Raw genomic sequence first — 19391 nt, forward strand, 5'->3', positions numbered from 1 at the left:
AAGGGGTTTGACTTATTCTCCTCTCTGCTGGTCCTGGACTGCCTATATAGGCAGGGAATTCCTCAGACTTAGGATCAGCTGTGGCCAAGAACTTATTCAATTCATTCATGGAATTCCAAGATCGGGGTTCACTCTGAGCAACCTGGCAAGTGGTCGAATGGATCTCTTTCTCCACTGACTCTTCATCACCTGCACTCTCATCATCAGAACTCGAGCTTGTGGAAATGAACTTGGCATCCCCTGGCTGCACAGTTTCAGAAAAATCACATTCACTTTTCTCTTGATGGCTAACCACGAGATTTCCTTCCTGACAGGCATCTGAATATTCAGAATATTTGCCTGTTTCGGGGCTGGATAAAGAGGAAAAGGAATCGCCATCGATTGAGTCATTCCAAATCTCTAAAAATTTAGGAACCTTGTGATCTAAGCGCTTTTCAAACCCGTCCATTCTGTTTTTCTCCAGGCTATTCATTTCGGTGATTATTTCAACTTGACCATCAGCAGTAATGAGTTCAGATTCTTGGTGATTCTGTGTACTCCAGTCATTTTGATTCTCCTTTTGATGCTCAGTGATGGGTACTTGGTCCCAAGAAGGCAATGCAGCTGCAGAATCATTTAGATCAGGACTGGATGCACTTGAATGTGTATACTCACTAGAGATACTCTCTCTGTCATAATTTCCTGATAAATTGGCTCCTGGAGGGCTGTTTCCAGTATTCTCAAGTTCAAGACTCTCAGTTAGCTCAGGACTTGCACAAGTGACTGGCACATCATTGTCTTTAGGGCCATCCCCAATGTCAAGGCTTTGGGGACATTCATGAGGTGGCTCTTGGTTCAATCTCTCTGGCTCTACAATATAACATTCTTCAGTTTTCTCCAGATCCATTTTGAGCGAAGATACATTTTTGGTGGAATTCAGCCTGCCTGCAACTTCAGTCGTTTCACCTGAATTTCTGTGATTCACGAGGTACTCTTCTTGGGTCTCTTTTGCCGGCAGATCATCTGTGGACACCTCTGTATGAACACAGGGGTCTGGAGTGTAAGACCCCTCTTCACGCTCTAGTACCTCCTGGGGTTTCTCGGTCTGAGGACTGGAAGGGACTAAAAGAGGGCTGATTTTGCCCGATTCATCACAGATTTCATGATGATCAGATGCAGCTGGGGAAGCACATTCCTGGCCACCCTGCCCTTTCCCAGAAGCCTCCAAGGCTCTATCCACCAGCTCCTCCCCACTGGGGCACTCCCTATCAGAAGCTCCTCCATGAGCTTCTTTGTCAATTTCATTTTGTCCATAATGAGGACCCCTCCAGGGATCTGAACTTGCAGAATGTCCTGGACTCTCAAGCCCAGTCACCAAATACACTGTCTCACTTGGAGGGCTTCCTCTGCACGAGTTCTGCTTGTCAGAATCAAGTGTTTCAGATTCATTGGCTCCAGAGGTTCCCAGCACCTCTGGGATGTGACTGTCCTTAATTTTTTCTAATGAACTAGAAGTTTCAGGAGGTGACTTGTTTTCTTCAGAATCTGTAACATACAATGGACCCGGTAACATTAATGATGACACGGCATTATCTCTCATGACCGAATCCCAAATACTATTCGCGATCAGCTGCCCACTTTTTTCATTCAGTGTGTGATTTTCATTGGGTGCAGTATTCAGGCTGTGCTCAGAAGAGGCTGGGACTTCCCAGTCTACCTGGTGTACTTCCTGATACTCCACACCCCAGGGTTCCACCTGTCTCACTGAAAATCGGGTTTCGGGTTCAGTACCTTCAGCCATGTACCCTTGTGCCTGACCTTGGCCGGTGATTGCCACACCAGCACTACAGTCATCCCAGTCCAGGTCATTGTCCAGATCTGAGATGGTCGCGGTGGACTGAGTGTCCTCCAGAATCACTCTGTTCCACAGGTCAAGACTGTCAGGGGCTGCCTGGCGGGAGTTGGTGCTGCTGTGCAGGAGTGTGAGCTGGCGGTTTGTTTCGTTGTACAGCTGCATCATGCTGGGGTCATCGTAGCTGGACTGGCTGCTTTCCCCGATGTCCTCCTCCATGGAGATATTCTGGTCCTCTGTGGGCTCTACCTTAAGTAAATCCTTATCTGGACTGTGAGCAGCATTTTTTTCAGAGCTATCACCTGCCGGAGGTAAAGCCCACATTTCCAGGTTCCCAGGACCTGAACTAATTCGATTTCTGGGGGGCTGCTGTGGTGACGGAGGAGGCACACCCATGTCCCCTGCAGGAGAGTTATCATCTTGTGACTCGAAAGCTCCCTCTTTAGCAAATGGCTTGTTTGTGGTTTCTTTTTCATCTCCAGCAAACGTTGGTGAAGTAAAGGAGTCAGAGGTGGAGTAATTGGTATCTAACGGGGAAGGCACTGAGTCTTCCCCGATGTTGGATGCACTGTAATCAGTGCACTTATATAAGAAGGAATCTTCCCATGGTGCTATGACATCTGACCCTCCTTTCTTGTTACTCCCCTCAAAAAGGTTCCAGGAATCTCCACTGTCATATACCTTCCCCTCAATTTTTGGATCCACTAAAACATTCTGATCTTCCTTTGCCGACTTAGAACTATTCCATGCACGATCCAGATCAGATCTGGTATTTCCAGAAACAAGAATATCCTCCCCGGCGTCATGGTTCTTCTTGCCCCAGATTTCTGGAATTGCTTCATTAGTTGCCTCACTGGGTGAACCGTCCATGAGGTCTTCTGAAGAGAAAGCAAACCCGCTTTTGGCCATGGCCCACTCATTCCGGTCCCTCACAGAAGGCATCTCACCGCTTGTTGGGTGCAGATTCCAGGTATTTTTCAAAGCTTTGGCGTCATCTTCTTTACCAAATGCACTCCAGGCTGGGAATGATGCTGCAGCAGCTGGTTCGCCATCATCTGTGGGGTTTCCCCACGGCTCAGGCATGGCAGTGGGAGAGCGATCAGAACGCCACAAGGCGGCAAAGTCTTCTATCAGGTGGTTTGTGCCCTGAGGAGAGGCGTGCGGCGAATGCGATTTCTCCTGAGGCAGATTCTGAAACTGCAAGTTGTCCTTAAATTGGTCTTGAATATTAGTGCTGCCCAGCCCAGGCTGATCAAATTCTGACTCCCAGGGATTTGACTTTGGGAAGTCGAGACTTTTTGGTTGAAATATAGAATCTGATGCTCTCCTATCAACTGGGCTTGGCTTATGATCTTTCCAGGACTCAGGGCTCTGGAAGACAGATTCCTGTTCACTGGAACTCCATGCATCTGCAATATTTTTAGAGTCAATTTCCAAACCACCCCACCAGCTGCTGCACCGTGTCCGGGCCGGAGGTGGCTCTGTGTGACCTGGGTTGACGGTTTGGGGGGTCATATCTTCCGGAGAGAGTAGAGCTGGTTCTTCAGTGGATGGGGAGCTTTCTACAAAGCTATTCATAGGTGTTGGTGGCACCCTCTTTCCAACATTTTTCAGACTTTCTGGTGAAGGAGATTCAGCTCCCACAAAACCTGTCAGGCTCAAATTTCTTTCAGCGTTATCCCTGGGACTTTCTTGGCTCTGGACATACTCTGTGTTGAATTCCACGAGGCTCTCTTTGCCAGCCCCGGACAAAAGAGAACTGGATGAGTAATCAGACACAACCATCCCCATCCCATTGAGTCCTTTGGGCCCTGCAAGGAGCTGGCCTTCTGGTGAATCACTGTTGGGGAAGAAGTCATCTGTTGGGGAGTACTCTGCAGAATGGGAAGATGGCTGGGACTGCCCAGAAACCACGGATGCTGGGTCAAAGTTGAAAAGGTCAAAGGATTCACCGTGTTCTCCGGATCGGGCATGCTCCTCTGCTACTGCCCCTTCTGGGATGGGACTGTAGGAGTCAAACCCAGGGAGGAGGCTATGGTGAGGCCCAGCACTTTCTCCCACTGGACTGTCATCACTGAGGAAAACCGAGCTCTCCTTGGATGAGCGGCTGCTCCTAATGGTGGCCAACCCACTATCTGGGCTAACGAGGTCTACGTTGACATCCACCTGGGCCTGGTTAGCATCGTTGAGATCTGGAGGGTTTTCCATGAAATTGACAGAGCTAGGCTGTGGCTCTATGTCAGACCCATACAGCTCCATAATCCCGGAAGATCCCTGGGAAAGTGGGGCGCTGCCTGCCACCGCTTCTGTGGAGGATGTGCGGCTGTTAGAGGCCATCTCTGGACACCTTCTGTTGATGACTTCCTTGACTAGGAGAACCACCTGATCACAAGTCACTGAAGGGTTCTCCTGCTGGTACACCAGGATCTCATCACAGCCACATTCAAAGGGCTCCAGCTCAAGGCAAGGGTTCTGGCACTCTTCCAGTTCACAGCAAATCTGTTGGGGAGGCACAGGGATTTGTGTGAGCACTCAGGGTCTCTGCCGTTTGCAATTTACTTTCTTAATTCTTTGTAATGTAAAATTAATTTGTGTTCATCTGTTTAGAAAGAATACAGAGAACTGAGAATTGTATAACGAAAAACATGGACAGTTCCAGTGAATATACGGCCAATTCTTACCCTAATCCTATCAAATTGGCTTTTTAGCCAACTCAAAATCCAGCTGCTCAATTTTACTGGCTCCAGAAAGTTATTGGTTAAGAGATAAAACTATTTAAATCCTTCCCTCAGTGCAACTTAATATCATCTTCCAACAGGAGCAAAATGCAACTTTGTCAACAGCAGAGCTGATGCTGGTTGCTGAAAAAACTAGGGGGTGAGTAATAGAATAAGGGAAGATGGGGCAGAAGAAAGGCTCCTGTTCATAGCAGGCAGTCAGGATTTGCTTTAATCTCTGAAAGCCTCAGAAGGCAAAGGAGAAAGTAGGAAAGGAAAGAAGCTACCAGGGGCAGAGCTTTCTCAACAGCAGTCAGGCCCCAATTGTTTCTTCCTATTCCAAGAAGCATCTACATGGATGGTTTTGATTTGCAGTTCCCTGATGATGATTATTAGTGACCTTGAGCATCTTTTTCATAAGCTTGGCCATTTGTATGTCTTCTTCTTCTTCTATTTGTCTTTTCAGAGCAGCACCTGCAGCATATGCAAGTTCCCAGGCCAGGGGTCAAATTGGAGCTACAGGTGCCGGCCTCTGCCACAGTCACAGCAATGTGGGATCCAAGCTGTGCCTGCTACCTACACCACAGCTCATGGTAACATTGGAACCTCAAGGCACTGAGAAAGGCCAGGGATTGAACCCGCATCCTCATGGATACTACTCGGGTTCATTACTGCTGAGCCATAATGGGAACTCCAATTGATGTTATATGTCAATTACACCTCAAGTTTTAAAAAAATGTTCAGTATTTATTTCACTGCCAATTCTGTCTAGATGATTTTTTAGTAACAGAGCATCAAAACTAAAAACTAAAAATCTGAATTAAAGTGCTACAAACAAATAAATAACCCAATGTGCAAAATACCCCCAACATTTCTTAAAATTCAAACTCTAGGACCTCATCTCTTGGGCTAACCTAAATTTTTAAGTGTTTTTTTTTTTTTTTTTTTTTTTTTTTTTTTTTTGCCACATGCAGCAGTTTGATGTGGGATCCCAGTTTCCAGACCAGGAATTGAACCCAGGCTGCAATGTTGAAAATGCTGAGTCCTAACCACTAGGTCACCAAGGAACTCACTAGGCCAATTTCATTAAGCCACCAATCCATTCCCATCTTCCACCGCATGTTCTGAGAGCAAGTGGGATGGGATGTGCTCAGTCAAGGGGGTCTTTACCTGGCTGCACAGCTCGAGGTTCTCGGAGTACACAGCGATCTGTCGTTTGGGCTGCTGGTCCTCTGACAAGTAGCTGGCCAAGACGATGAGGACATCAAAACCAAACTTGTCTGTGAATGCTTTCAAATCACTGGTGATACTGCTGTGAAATGTACAGTTCTGAAACAACAGGCCATTTGACATTAATATCAAGCTGCCCAGCTCTGTGGAATTGTGCCACAAATTGGTCCCATCTCAGAATATATTACCTCAGAAATTATTATTAGATGCAAATGAGATAAACATTGCTTTGAGAAAGTTTTGAAATGTTCACGCTATGGTTTAAATACACTTTGCTTTTTTTCCCCCAAACCAAGGAAGGAAGACAACTTTGCTATTATTATTAAGAAGGGTTTAGAAAGGAACAAATATCTTACCATCTTTTTGCTGAAATATCTATTCAAATGGTGACTTTGCAAAACACACTTTTCCTTTTATTGTTTATAGGACATAGAAATGCCTGTTGAATATGATTACAACCCACTAGAAAAATAGGAAGTTACTATTTTTAAAAAAATTGTTTACTATGATTACTGTTAACTCCAGGCAAAATGCCTGAGGATGAATTTAGCTGACTTTACTGAATTTTATTCCAGGGTTAGAAGTTGCAGAGATTTTTGTTAGGGTTGTAATGTCAGATCTGCTTGCTCTAAGTGGTAGCTAAGGAGGAATGAAAAACTGGAAAAGGGAACCATTACCAATAGTATCTAGCCTGTGGCTCACATTGTATATGGAATGTGCTGGCCTTTTAGAGTTTTGTTAACTAGAATGAGAATGACTTTGTTGACGTAGCCCTCTCTCTTTCTTGAACTAATACAGTGAAAACCATGTGACAGCCCCAGCATAATGTCCAGCATATACTAGTTGCTCACGAAAAGTCTGTTAAATGACCGGAGAGACATATACACAAAATCAATCTGTGCTACGTAATCCTTTATCATAGTATATATGTAATAGCATGTGTAAATGATAATAGCGTATGATATGTGTATGTAACAGACATCAAACAACTGTCTATTGCTCTACTCACTGATAATCACCATGATGTACACTCAAGAGATATAAAAAGTCTACTTTTTTTTTTTTGAAATACAAAGTCATCAGGGAACGGATAAACAATGAGATCCTGCTGTATAGCACAGGGAACTATATCTGATCACTTGTGATGGAACACGATGGAGGATAATGTGAAAAAAAGAATGTATATAAATGTATAACTGGGTCACTCTGCTGTATAGCAGAAATTGACAGAATATTGTAAATCAACTATATTTTTTAAAAAAGAAAAAAGTCATCAGAATTATGCATGCCAATGGTAAAACATTAAAGTGACACAGAGATGTGTCCCACAGGAGGTGGAAGTGGCAGGTACCACCTCCTCAGATAACCACTCTGAAGTGCATATAGGTACAGATCTTTTTCACATCCAGATTAGTGTTTGTATATGATAGCTCTTCAGAACTTGTGGATTTGGTACTTGTGGCTGAGACTACTTACTTGAAACATTCATAATACATGTACTCTGTAATTCTGCTGAGCTGAACCTCAAAGTCTGTGAGGCCCCTGAGGAGGCACAGGAGATGCCCAGTCCATCACCAGCTTCACACCTTTGGAGACTTTTTTGTCTCTTCCTTGACCACTACTCTCAATAGGCATCTCATAAGGCTACTTTTACTTTTGGTTACAAGGAACTGTACATAGGAATTCACAAATATCCCAGGATATATTGCCAATGAACAAAGGATCCATGTATAAACTTAATGATGAAATTTATGATGTTCGAATACAAGAGCTTTTGGAAGTATGTGCCCCACAATGCATACTGTCAGCTTAAATGCTTTTATTGTCCATGCATCATAATAATAATCTTTAAATAGGTACTTTCAAAAAATTAATTCACCCACAAAAGAAATATATTTAGAATGAGCTTTTTTTAAAAAAAAATTGGACCTCATATTATAAACAATGTGTATTCAATAGATAAAATCATTTCAAATCATTATCGGCGTTAGCTGTCAAGAACCTCAATGCTGAAATTTTGCCATTTGAATTGTAAAAGTAGATACAGCCCTGAAGAAAACAAGAATGGAGAACAACTATGATAGAGGCTTTGGCACAAGTCTTACAATTTCCCTTTCAAAATATTTTTTCATTATGTACATAAACTTACTCCCACCAACATATTTATAAATGTTTAAAAGAAAACACACCATTTCTAAGAGATTTTCATATATAATAACAATTATCATGACACTCCCAGCTGCGTCACTCAAACTAGAGAAGGCAGACTTCACTGTTACCTGAACACAAGTGTAGGATTCAGTAGAACCAGCTTTATTCAAAGCCATACTTGTGGAACATGTGCTATTAAAAAATGCTGGCTGAGCTCCAATATGTTTGGATTTGTCTGTGTTCAAATGATAGCTCTAGGGTCTTGCTAAACTTGTGTTCAGTGGCACTGGCACCACCAGGCATTTTGTTAGAAATGCAGAGTCTCAGGCCACACCCACGACTTACCAAAGTGGAATCTGCATTTCCCATGGTTCCCAGGTGACTCAAATGTAAATGGAAATCTTGGAAGCACTGTTCTAGGGAGGCATTTCTTAATTGATGTATTTTCCTAACAACCAGTCTGTTGTGGAGTTCCTTCATGGCTCAGCAGTTAATGAACCCGAATAGTATCTATGAGGATGCAGGTTTGATCCCTGGCCTTGCTCAGTGGGTTAAGGATCTGGCGCTGCCGCGAGCTGTGGTGTAGATCGCACACTCGGCTCAGATCCTGAGTTGCTGTGGCTGTGGTGTTGGCTGGCAGCTGTAGCTAACCGATTTGACCCCTAGCCTGAGAACTTCCATATGCCATGGGTGCAGCCCTAAAAAGCAAAACAAAACCAACAAAAAAATAAAAACAAACAAAAAACCAAAACAAAGAACCACTCTGTTGAATTCTCTCAATGCCTTCATGGGACTTTTGCTGACTTTTGCCCTCAGCTCCTGGCCTCTTCTACCAACCTCATCATAAGTATCACCCTGGTGTGTGTATATCTGAGCCACTGGTTAGAGGTTCTCACTTAACAGCCCAGGACTGGGTCCAGGAATCTGTAATTTCATTATGTATCTCAAGTGATTCTTGGGATCAAGCTCCTTTGAGTAATACTTCCCCAGTTTTCCTCTGGATGGCCCTGAATTCAACAAGATCACATCATGTATTGATCAAACAAAGATTTATGTGACTTGCTTAGGCATGTTAGAGAAACAAATTACTTACATTTTAGAGAAACCCCAAAACAGAGATCATCAACAACTACATCCTAACCATCCTAAAAAAACTGCCTAAGCCAGCTATCTTTTTATTGGCTTTGGGATCATGTCAGAAGTTTTGTGTTTAAAATATAATTAAACAAGGGAACAAAGTAAGATTCTTTAGGAATCCAGGAGGCAGGGTCTATTTGTTCTGCTTTTACGCCGGTGCTGTTTGCATAGGAGATAATTTATTATTGTCTTCTAGCTACGCAGGGAGTCATGTGCTGCGACGGCTCTCATGTTGCTGACAAGCTAGGCTGGCCTTGAATAAATACCACTTCATCATCAACACAACCCAACTGTAGATACAGGTTGGCATTTTATTCCCCCCCATCCGCCTTTTACCTGATAAATTACTGTTTTAGTTACATGTATACAAATACTATTTGTTAATCTGCTCAAATGTCTCCAAAATGTTTTCCCCACCTTAACTTAAAATTACACACACACACACGCACACGCACACGCACTCCACTCCATTTGCCAAAGGTTTAGAAAATGAAGAAATTCTATCTTAATTTACCACCTCCACCCCCACCATCCAATCCTCCATATTTGAAATAGGACCACAGCCTAAGACTGCTGCATGGGAGCTGCTTTACTAATCACTACACCTGGGAATTGACTGAAGAAAACCCAGACTATTCCAACACATCAGTTAGGCAGAATGGGAATTGCCCCCGTCACAATCTTTTGACACTCATGGGTCTGAAGATTGGATCATTAAACATTTTTAGAGGCCACGATTCCTTTTGCCGGAGTAATTCCTAATTTTGAAATGAGAAGGAAGATTTGAAAATGTAGGGAGAGAAAGACTCTTATTTCCTGACCAAAAGCTAAGGTTATACATCTCAGGAGCCTAAAAGAGACTGATGATCATGAGAATAAAGAGCAGAGTAACAGAAATGCCACGGCTGTATCTTAACTAATATGACAACCAATAGTGATAGTGAAGCATCCAGTAGATTTACCACCTTTGTGATTGAAAGTATTTGGACTAATGCAATGGAAAATTTCATTCTCTTAACAAAATCCTATTTTAGTTTTTATTCTGTTGCTACGAAAAGTTTTTATTCTATATGCTGACAGCTTTAGAGCATCACATGAAAAAACAGTGATCTAAATAAATAATGCCTTATAAACATTTGAGTCCTTAAGTGTGCATATTTTTTGAAAGAGAAAAACCCACTCTCCTTAGTTGCTCATATATCCTATTGTCTTCTGAATCCCTTCTGTCTGGTTTTGCCCCATCATTCCATGGAAACTGTTCTTCTCAAAAGTGCCAATTATTTCCAGGTTGCCAAATCCAAAAATCTCTTTCCTGTTCTTATTCTATTTGACTTCTCCCAGGAATCCCATGACATTGATGAGGCTGGTCCTCCTTCCTTCATGGAACACTTAATCCCTTCACTATCCTGTCACTGCACTCTCCTTGTTTCTCTCCTAATTCACTGGCTACTCCTCAGTCACCTTTCCTGGTTCCTCTTTTTATTAGTCAACCTCTAAATATTCCTAACCCCTCTCTCTGGGTCTACACATTCTCCTTGGTGACCCCATCCAGCCATGTGGCTTTCAAATGATCTATCTGCCAGTGACAACCAAATTATACCCACCTGAATGCTAACCTGTTTATCCATGTGATATCATCACAACAGTGTCTAATAAGTATCTCAAATAAAATACAACCTACCTCCACCCCAGTTTCCCCCATAGCATCAGCTGGTCCCACCATCCACCCAGTTACTCAAGCCAAATATCCAGGAATTATTCTTGATTTGTTTTCTCTCTCATTTTCACACAATCCATCAGCAAATCTTGCTAACTTTCCCTCTAAAAACATATTTCAAGTCCAAATACTTCTGTCACTTCTTTCCATCTCTATTACTGTTGTAGCCATGGTCACCATCAGCTCTTCTCTCAACGTGGGTGACAGTTCCCCAACTGGTCTCCTCTTGTTTTCTCTCCCTAAGGTCAGTTCTCCACACAAGACTCAGAGAGAGCTTTTAAAAATGTAACCAGAACCATGATATCCTGCTTCTTAAAACACACCCAAACATTTCTCAGTGTAATTACTTATGATTTACTGTTATTTTATTTTTTAGGACAGGGAGAAAAGTTTAATATCCTTGAGATGAAGAGTTCTTACATATCAATGAAAAAAAGCAGACATGGCAATAGAAAAACAGATGAGGATTTTCTCTTGTGAAAATCAGCGGAAACTAATCTGACTAGTATCCACGAGGATGCAGGTTCGATCTCTGGCCTCCCTCAGGGGTTCAAGGATCTGGTGTTGCTGTGGCTGTGGTGTGGCTGGCAGCTGCAGCTCCGATTCAATCCCTAGCCTGGGAACCTCCATATACCATGGGTGCAACCCTAAAAAAAAAAGAAAAAGAAAAAGAATAATTGATGAGGAACATAAAAGACAATTCACAATGGAGATACTTGAAAAGGTCTGTGGACAAAGCTATTCACTGAATATTACTATAATAACTAAACTTTGGAAGAATCTAAATGTCCAACAAGAGAGACATGGTTCAATAAATTATGGAACAGTAAAACAAAAGAATATTATGCTGCTATTAAAAACCATGCTCTCAAAGAATACCTAATGCCACAAGAAAACATTCATAGGGTAAAGTAGAAAATTTCCATAATCATACAAAATTAGTGTCATTTTTATAAATATATAAATAACTTACATGGAGATCTGATATACAGTGATTATGAAGATACCTTGATATTAAACTTGCTATAATTCAGCCAAATTACTAATCTAAAATCTGTGTGTCTCCATTATTTTAGGGTGCTATCTCCAAGGTATCTAGTAAAGGCCTTGGAGGTTAAGTCTGGCTTTGCCATTCACTAGCTGGGTGCCTTAACAGAGCTCACTTCACCTCTCTGAACTTTAAGTGTTCCTCACCTGTAAACCCTCATCTCATAAGACTGTTACGAGTACTAAGAACATATGCACATCAAAATGCAGGCCCAGTGTCTGGCATATAGTAGACAATAAAGATCTCTCCCCTTCCTAAATCTTCAAATATCAAAAAAGGTTATTCTTAGCATTCATGGGAATAATCCAGTTTTTAAAAAGCAGTGTATGAATTCTTGGTATGGGAACTGGTTATTCACATTACAGTCTCTTGCTTTACATCCTTTATAATACTGTGACCTTTCAGATGATACTCACATAGATCTTTAAGTCATTAAAGTGACTCACATGTAAAATTCCCAGACGTGAGATGATAAAGTTACATATGAGGCAAAGTCACTTAAAAAGTAATGTAAGATATATGGAGTTCCCATCACGGCACAGTGGAAACGAATCTGACTAGGAACCATGAGGTTGTGCGTTTGATCCCTGGCCTCACTCAGTGGGTAAGGATCCGGTGTTGCCGAGAACTGTGGTGTAGGCTGCAGATGCGGCTCAGATCTGGCATTGCTGTGGCTGTGGTGTAGGCCAGCAGCAACAGTTCCAATTAGACCCTTAGCCTGGGAACCTTCATATGCCTCGGGTGCGGCCCCAATAAGACAAAAAATAAATAAATAAATAAAAATTAAAAAAATCAATAAAAAAAGTAATGTAAGATATAAAAACTATGGGTAAGGCAGTGTTTATTTATCTCACTAATGGGTCCTTTATCCTTATTCCAAGTTAGACCTGAGTGAATGAGTTTCTGCTTGCCACTACACAAATAAACAAAAAAAAGTTAGCAATTTTTCCTTCAGCCAAGTTACCATGGATGGAGCCTTTTGCATCAGTCCATTTGACCTTCAGTGGAGTTTAGTCCTCACGCTAGTACTTTCTATTTAGGTCCAGCACTCTGGACTACACACACAATCCAAAACAGTTGTTTCTCTTGACAGTTAGAAATGAAATATATTGAGTAAGGCTTTTATTAAATAAAATTATTTTCTAATGTCATAGACAAGCTATTCCTAGATTTATTATGTTTGAATTTTTTTTTTTTACTTCTTGCAGGAAATATAAATATCAAGTGAGCAGATATAATCTGTAGATAGGAGGCTCATACAAATACCATTACCAAGATTAAAACCTAAGCTTGTACAGCTTCATTTTTGAGAACAGTGAGGCTAAGAAACACAATATGACAATCCATAGCTACCTTGTAAGCACAGCGGTCAGTATGGATTGCTGAGGTACTGAAATTTAAAACTCCAGTTTGACATTTATACTCTGCATGGATTTATTTCTAGACCAAGGACTATTTCTTTTTATCAAGATATATGAAAAATGCTGAGGTATGTATACAAGTGTTCAGACTGAAAGCTTTATGATTTATGCTACCAAAATTCCATTATGATGTTTAAAATATTCAGCAATAAAGTCTGATAATTTTGACAGGAAAATGATTTATGAGAACACAAAATGCATAAATTAAAGGGAATTTATTTATTCTGTTTTTCATACACTCTTTAATTGGTAAGCAAAGATATTTCCCATCTTTTACCAGATGTCATTTTTTAAAACCTCTCTTGTTCTTCTTTCTTTTTTTCTTTTTTTTTTTGGCCATGCCCGAGGCATGCAGAAATTTCTGGGCCAGGGATCTCACCGTAGCAGTGACCTGAGCCACAGCAATGACAGTGCTGGGTCCTTAACACACTGAGCCACCAGCAAACTCCCTACTATTGTTCTTATTTCTATAAGCTAGCCAAGGTATTTAATTTTTTTTTCATTTTTTAAAGTTTTATTGAAGTATACTTGATTTACAATATTGTGATGATTTCTGCTGTACGACAAAGTAGTTTAGTTACACATGTACACACATTCATTCTCTTTCAGATTCTTTTCCCACATGGATTATCACAAAATATTTAGCTGAGGCATTTTAGTAGCAAAAATTTCACTGGGTCTATTAAAACTATATTATGCATCATAGTTTGAAAATAGAACCAGACAGTACATATTTTCATTCAAAAAGAGAGTCCTTTCAGGCAGATTTTATGAAAATTAAACTACAATATATAAATGAATATAACATAGATAATTTTCACTTTAACCAATCATATATTTGTCTACAATGATTTAATCAAATGCGGCTTCTGCATTAAGCACTATGTTAAATGCTTTATATCATTTCATTTAAACTTTAAGATGCCCCAATGATGTGGATAACATTTCTGTTTTCCCTTGAGAAAATGGAGACTTCAGAAGATAAAGTAACTGGAATTCCCTGGTGGTCTGGTAGGTTAAAGATCAGGCATTGTCACTGCCGTAGCATCGGTTAATCTGCAGCCCCATAACTTCTGCATGCCACGGGCACAGACGATAAAAAATAAAGTACTCATATGAAAAAAAAAAGATTAAGTAATTGATGTCACACAGTTCACATGTGTGAAAACGAACTTGAACTCAGGTGAGTTTGACTTCAGAGCCCATGTTCTAACCTCTGTCATTCTCAAATGAAAAAATTCCTAATCACCAAAGATATTACTAATAATCCATTTTTAATTTCATAAAAATGTTTTTCTACTTTATTTACTTCTGCTTATTATTTCACCCTTGTCACTATGCACAAACAAGCCACATTCTTGATTTTAACAATTGCTAATTATAATGTACTGCTTAAGTTTTTGGATAATTCAATATTATCATGCTTTATGATCAATTTCCAGTTTCCCATCTACTTTATAAATATTAATGTAGGCTGGCCATTAACTGTATGTATGAGCCTAATTGAAAATTGCCCAAAGAAACTGCTATTAAGTTTCTTCTTTCAAAAAGTTGGGCATGCATGTATATACAGAAGAAAAAAAAAAGATGAACTCGCAAAGTCCTGGTTTATCCAAAATTACCCTTATGTAGTTTTTCTTGCTCTGGTAACTCAGATACACAAACTAGAGAAGAATCCCACTTTAGCATTTCGTATGTAAAAACCTCATCATTTAAAAATGTTCCCAGCATTACTCTTCTTCTGCTCAAAAGCCTAGAGAAATGAGGAATGAGGATTACAGGAGGCTGGTAGAGAGACAAAGGAAGAAATTTTTTTGCCCCAAGGGAATGGACATCTTAATAGAAAAAGCCTATAGCATCACTACTATTTCAAGCAAAGCCCTCTTGTTAAAGCACAACTAGCAAGGACAAAATAAAATATCAATCCTCAAATGCTTCAATTTAGGTCAAGCATTGCATAAGTATTAGAGAAGAAACCAACAATCTTGTAAATAATCATCTTTATAAGGTCATCATTTCGGTGGGAAAATTCAAGAACAGAGGGAGACTGTTTTCATGTCATGGGACAAATAATTATATCATTAATGAAGAGAGGGAGACAAAAGGAGAAGAGAGAAGAGGGGAGGGGGTTGGGATATGATTCATCTGAAAGCACAGGTTTAAATTAAGGCTTCTTGAAATGAGGTGGGTCGGTTTTAGATCAATCTAAAATTAAGTGCGTTGACATCCTGCCCCATTCTCACCACCTCCATCATAAAGAGAATCGATGTTACACCAACTAAAAGTTGCCCTGGAAAAAGATGCTTATAACTGTGCTTCATGAAAGAGTGGTCCTAGGCAGACCCTCACAACTAGTTAATAGTGGACAGTATGACTGGACATGGGGAGGTTCACAAGCAATTAAAGGCAAATATGTCATCATCTTATTTACTGGCTCAGCCTAATTTACATTTTCTTTAAGGACAGATCCATGATCACGAAAATTTTTCAATACAGTATGGATTAAGGACTCAGTGAGAAAGGGGCTAGAGTGTTGTTCCACCCTAAGGACCCCTCTTTTAAAGTTTATGCATGTTTATAAGGGTTTCTATATGGGAATGAACAACTCAGGACTCCTGCATTAACAGGAACACCCGCTCACTAGGTATGCTTTATTTTTGAGTTGGTAGAGCCCGGGCAGCACACCAGTTACCAAATAATAATAATAGCAATAAATTATTTCCATAATTATATACAGATGTTTTTAAAAATCCCTATCAGCCTGTTTTGAGCCATGAGCTTGAACACTTACAGCTTAATTTATTTTTCTTTGTAAAAATAAATTATCTAGTTTGAGCAATATTCCAAGAGAGCAGGAAAACTTCCTTCCTCCCTGGGTACCCCCTTCCATTTATGGAAACCACCAGTCAAGTCTCCAGCGCCCTTGCTGTACGTGCATACTGCACACACTTTTGATTTTTCTAAGCTGTGTCAATATTAACCTGACCAAATGAAGATCAAACTGTCTCTTTTGTTCCTCCTGCTCCTCACACGGGGAGCACAATATGGCTCTTGTCAGAGGTGCTTCATCATTTTGGCTCAAGGAAACTGTCAGTACAGTTTGGGATTCGTTCTTCATGGGCAGATATCCTGATGGGTCTAATGAAGCCTTTCTGCTGACAACTCATTTGCTAAAAATACCCCATCATCACCCAGTTTAAGTGGGGAAGATGGTTGGGTCCCCTCTGCTATCAACCTAACCAAAGTAATTTGTTCAGAAGTCTAAAATATCTATATGTCAAGGTACACACCTCTCACCATCCATATTTGTTCTTGCTGGTTTCCATTTGCTCACTGATAAACTTTATGACATTCTTAAATTGGAATATAATAGGGTAAACACCAATCTTAGCGCACACATGCAGAGCCAACAGTCTGTGTGTGCCATTTGCTGCAATTCTAAGCTCATTACCAGAAACCCCCTCCTGCACACAGATACACTCTGGGGTTTGTGGTTTCATTTTCATTTGGAGACGTCTGTGTGTGGGGAGCTGGAGGAATTCATTTTCAGGTAAAGACATTGCGACATTGCATTGTTGTGACTCTCCTGGTCGCAAGTCATGGAAACTCAAACTGGCTCAAGTCAAGAAAGTCAGAGAGATCTGGGGAGCGTTCTCAAAAAAGCAAAGGAAGAACTGGAGGACAAGCTGGGAGGAAAGGCAAGGGTGGTGAAGGATGTGGGGGTCACTCAGCTTCTCCACCCTCTTCTCCTGGCTTCATTCTCCTGTCCTGCCACCAACTAGCATCCTCCATGTGGTGGGAAACATGGGTGGCTGCAGCTCCAGGGTGGACTTTTTAGTTTTAGTCAAGGTTCACCCCCTCTTGGCCTTGAGGTTATAAACCCTGGAGAAGAAATTCTACTTGTTTCCACTTGGGCTGGATGCTAGCCTTGTGCCAAACAATGGAGGTGTACTAGAAAGACCGCAAAACATAGGTATTGACACTCATTATAATAAGAGTGATGGGTAAGAGTCATTTCCTAGAAGAGGGGGCTGAGCAGGTAAACTTTAGGTGGGCACCTTATATATCAAGCACAAAGGACTCTTTCCATCTCTCTCTCTCTCTCACACACACACACACACACTCACACACCACACACACACACACCAGGTAATTCTCCAAATCTCTATTGTACTTCCAGCTAACCAAGCCCAAGTCACAGGGACAGACATGATGCCTGGAAAGATAACTTTCATTTTCATGGAAGTTTACACCCCAATTAAGAAGGGTATTATAAAGAGAAGTGATAAAAAGTCTATAAAAGTTAGGGTTTTTTTGCTTTTTTAGGGCCACACCTGTGGCATGTGGAAGTTCCCAAGGGGTTGAATCAGAGCTGTAGCAGCTGGCCTATGGCAAAGCCACAGCAATGTGGGATCTGAGGCATGTCTTCAGACTACACCACAGCTCACAGCAACGCTGGATCCTTGACCCACTGAGTGAGGCCAGGGAAAGAATCTGAATTCTCATGGACACTAGTCAGGTTCATTTCTGCTGTGCCACAATGGGAACCCCCTCTATACAAGTTTTAAACTTATAAAATGAAAATGTTTTGCTTTTTTTTTTTTTTTGTCTTTTTTCAGGGCCCCACCCATGGCATTTGTAGGTTCCCATGCTAGGGGTCCAATCAGAGCTGTAGCTGACGGCCTACACCACAGCCACAGCAATGCGGGATCCTTAGCCCACTTAGTGAGGCCAGGGATCGAACCTGCCACCTCATGGTTCCTAGTTGGATTCGTTTCCGCTGCACCACAATGGGAACTCCATAAAATGTTTAATCAATCAAAATTATGTAATATAATCTGTTCAGTCCAGGAAAAAGAGGCCAAGCCTCCTTATTCTTTCAGTGTGAGGGATTCAAAACTGTCAAACTTTCATTATTCTTTGCACCATCCATATGAGGCACTGAAATGCTTTACATGTAACTTAGAAATGATCTACAGGCCTTATCCACAAGGCAGTATTTGGGTTAAATCTGGTGGGGCAGGAGTTGTCCATGTTATCATTTTATACAGGAGTTATTTATGGAAGGGCTCTAAGAAGGCCAAATACCAGGGAAAAAATTCGAATTCATAGCAGGTAAATGTAATAACCTTACAGCAGGGTTTCTCCCTTGACATTATTGACTTTAGGGGCTGGATCCTTCGCTGTTGTGGAGGCTGTTCTATGCACTGTTGGATGTTTAGCAGCAACCCTGGCCTTTACCCACTACGCCAGTAGCAAACTCTCTCCCCCATGTGTGACAATCTAACATGTGTCCAGACATTGTCAAATGTTCCCTGTGGGACAAAGATGCCCTAAATGAGCATTACAGAGACTAGTAGCAGAAGAACCCTGCAAACCTAAAAAATAATTCAAATCACATTCGACTCTTTCAGAAACATTACTGCAAAAAGTAAGACATTATTAATTCTGTCTGATTTAAGAGATAGGAGAACTTAGAAAAAAATTAGGGACAGGGAATATTTACCTGAATACTCTGCACTAATTGGCCAAATATTTCCCTTTTCTAGGCTGTAAAAAATTAAAATTTCCATCAATTGTCTTTTGGTTTATATTGTTATCCTTATAAAATAAACATTTTGAATCTCTTACACAAAGAAAAAGGAGGAAGATGTAAAGGAAAGAGCCAGAATTTTACTAAAACATCTACTTCCTATGCCAGGAAAATGAAGTTTTCCTAGGTATTTTCCAGAGTCTTCCAAGGCTAAGAAAACTGTATTACTTCAGATCAGTTATGGGTAAACAGGGCATTTTAAAAACCAAACTTTATTTTGGGGATTCCTGAAAATCATATGGATACTTGCTTTATAACTCCATTATGGTAACCCCAAAATAAAGCAGATATTTGAGGACAACGTAACCTCTCTGGCTAGTATCCTTGTCTGACAACACTCATCAAAATTCATTTCTCAGCCTAAATTATCTGAACTTGGATGTCTATATCACTGGTTCTCAACCATGGCTATACCTTAGAATAACCCAGGGAGTCGTTAAAAAAAAAAAAAACAAAAAAACCCAAAACCAAAAGAACAAACCTCTGAACCCATGAAATTTACATTTAATTGGGTTAAGGGTGGGTCTGGGCTTAGAGACTAGATAC

The 19391-nt window shown here is 40.9% G+C and overlaps 1 protein-coding gene across 1 annotated transcript in view; it reads right to left on the reverse strand.

The window, feature by feature from the left end:
* The window catches only part of PRUNE2 (prune homolog 2), a 270779-nt gene that overhangs the window by 82063 nt on the left and 169325 nt on the right, over positions 1-19391 (reverse strand). The window contains 3 exon segments of the mRNA XM_021065057.1: positions 2-22; positions 25-4330; positions 5719-5877. Coding sequence (XP_020920716.1) covers positions 2-22; positions 25-4330; positions 5719-5877 — 4486 coding nt within the window.

Source organism: Sus scrofa, chromosome 1 (assembly GCF_000003025.6).
Source record: "Sus scrofa isolate TJ Tabasco breed Duroc chromosome 1, Sscrofa11.1, whole genome shotgun sequence".
In the NCBI taxonomy this organism is placed as follows: Eukaryota; Metazoa; Chordata; class Mammalia; order Artiodactyla; family Suidae; genus Sus; species Sus scrofa.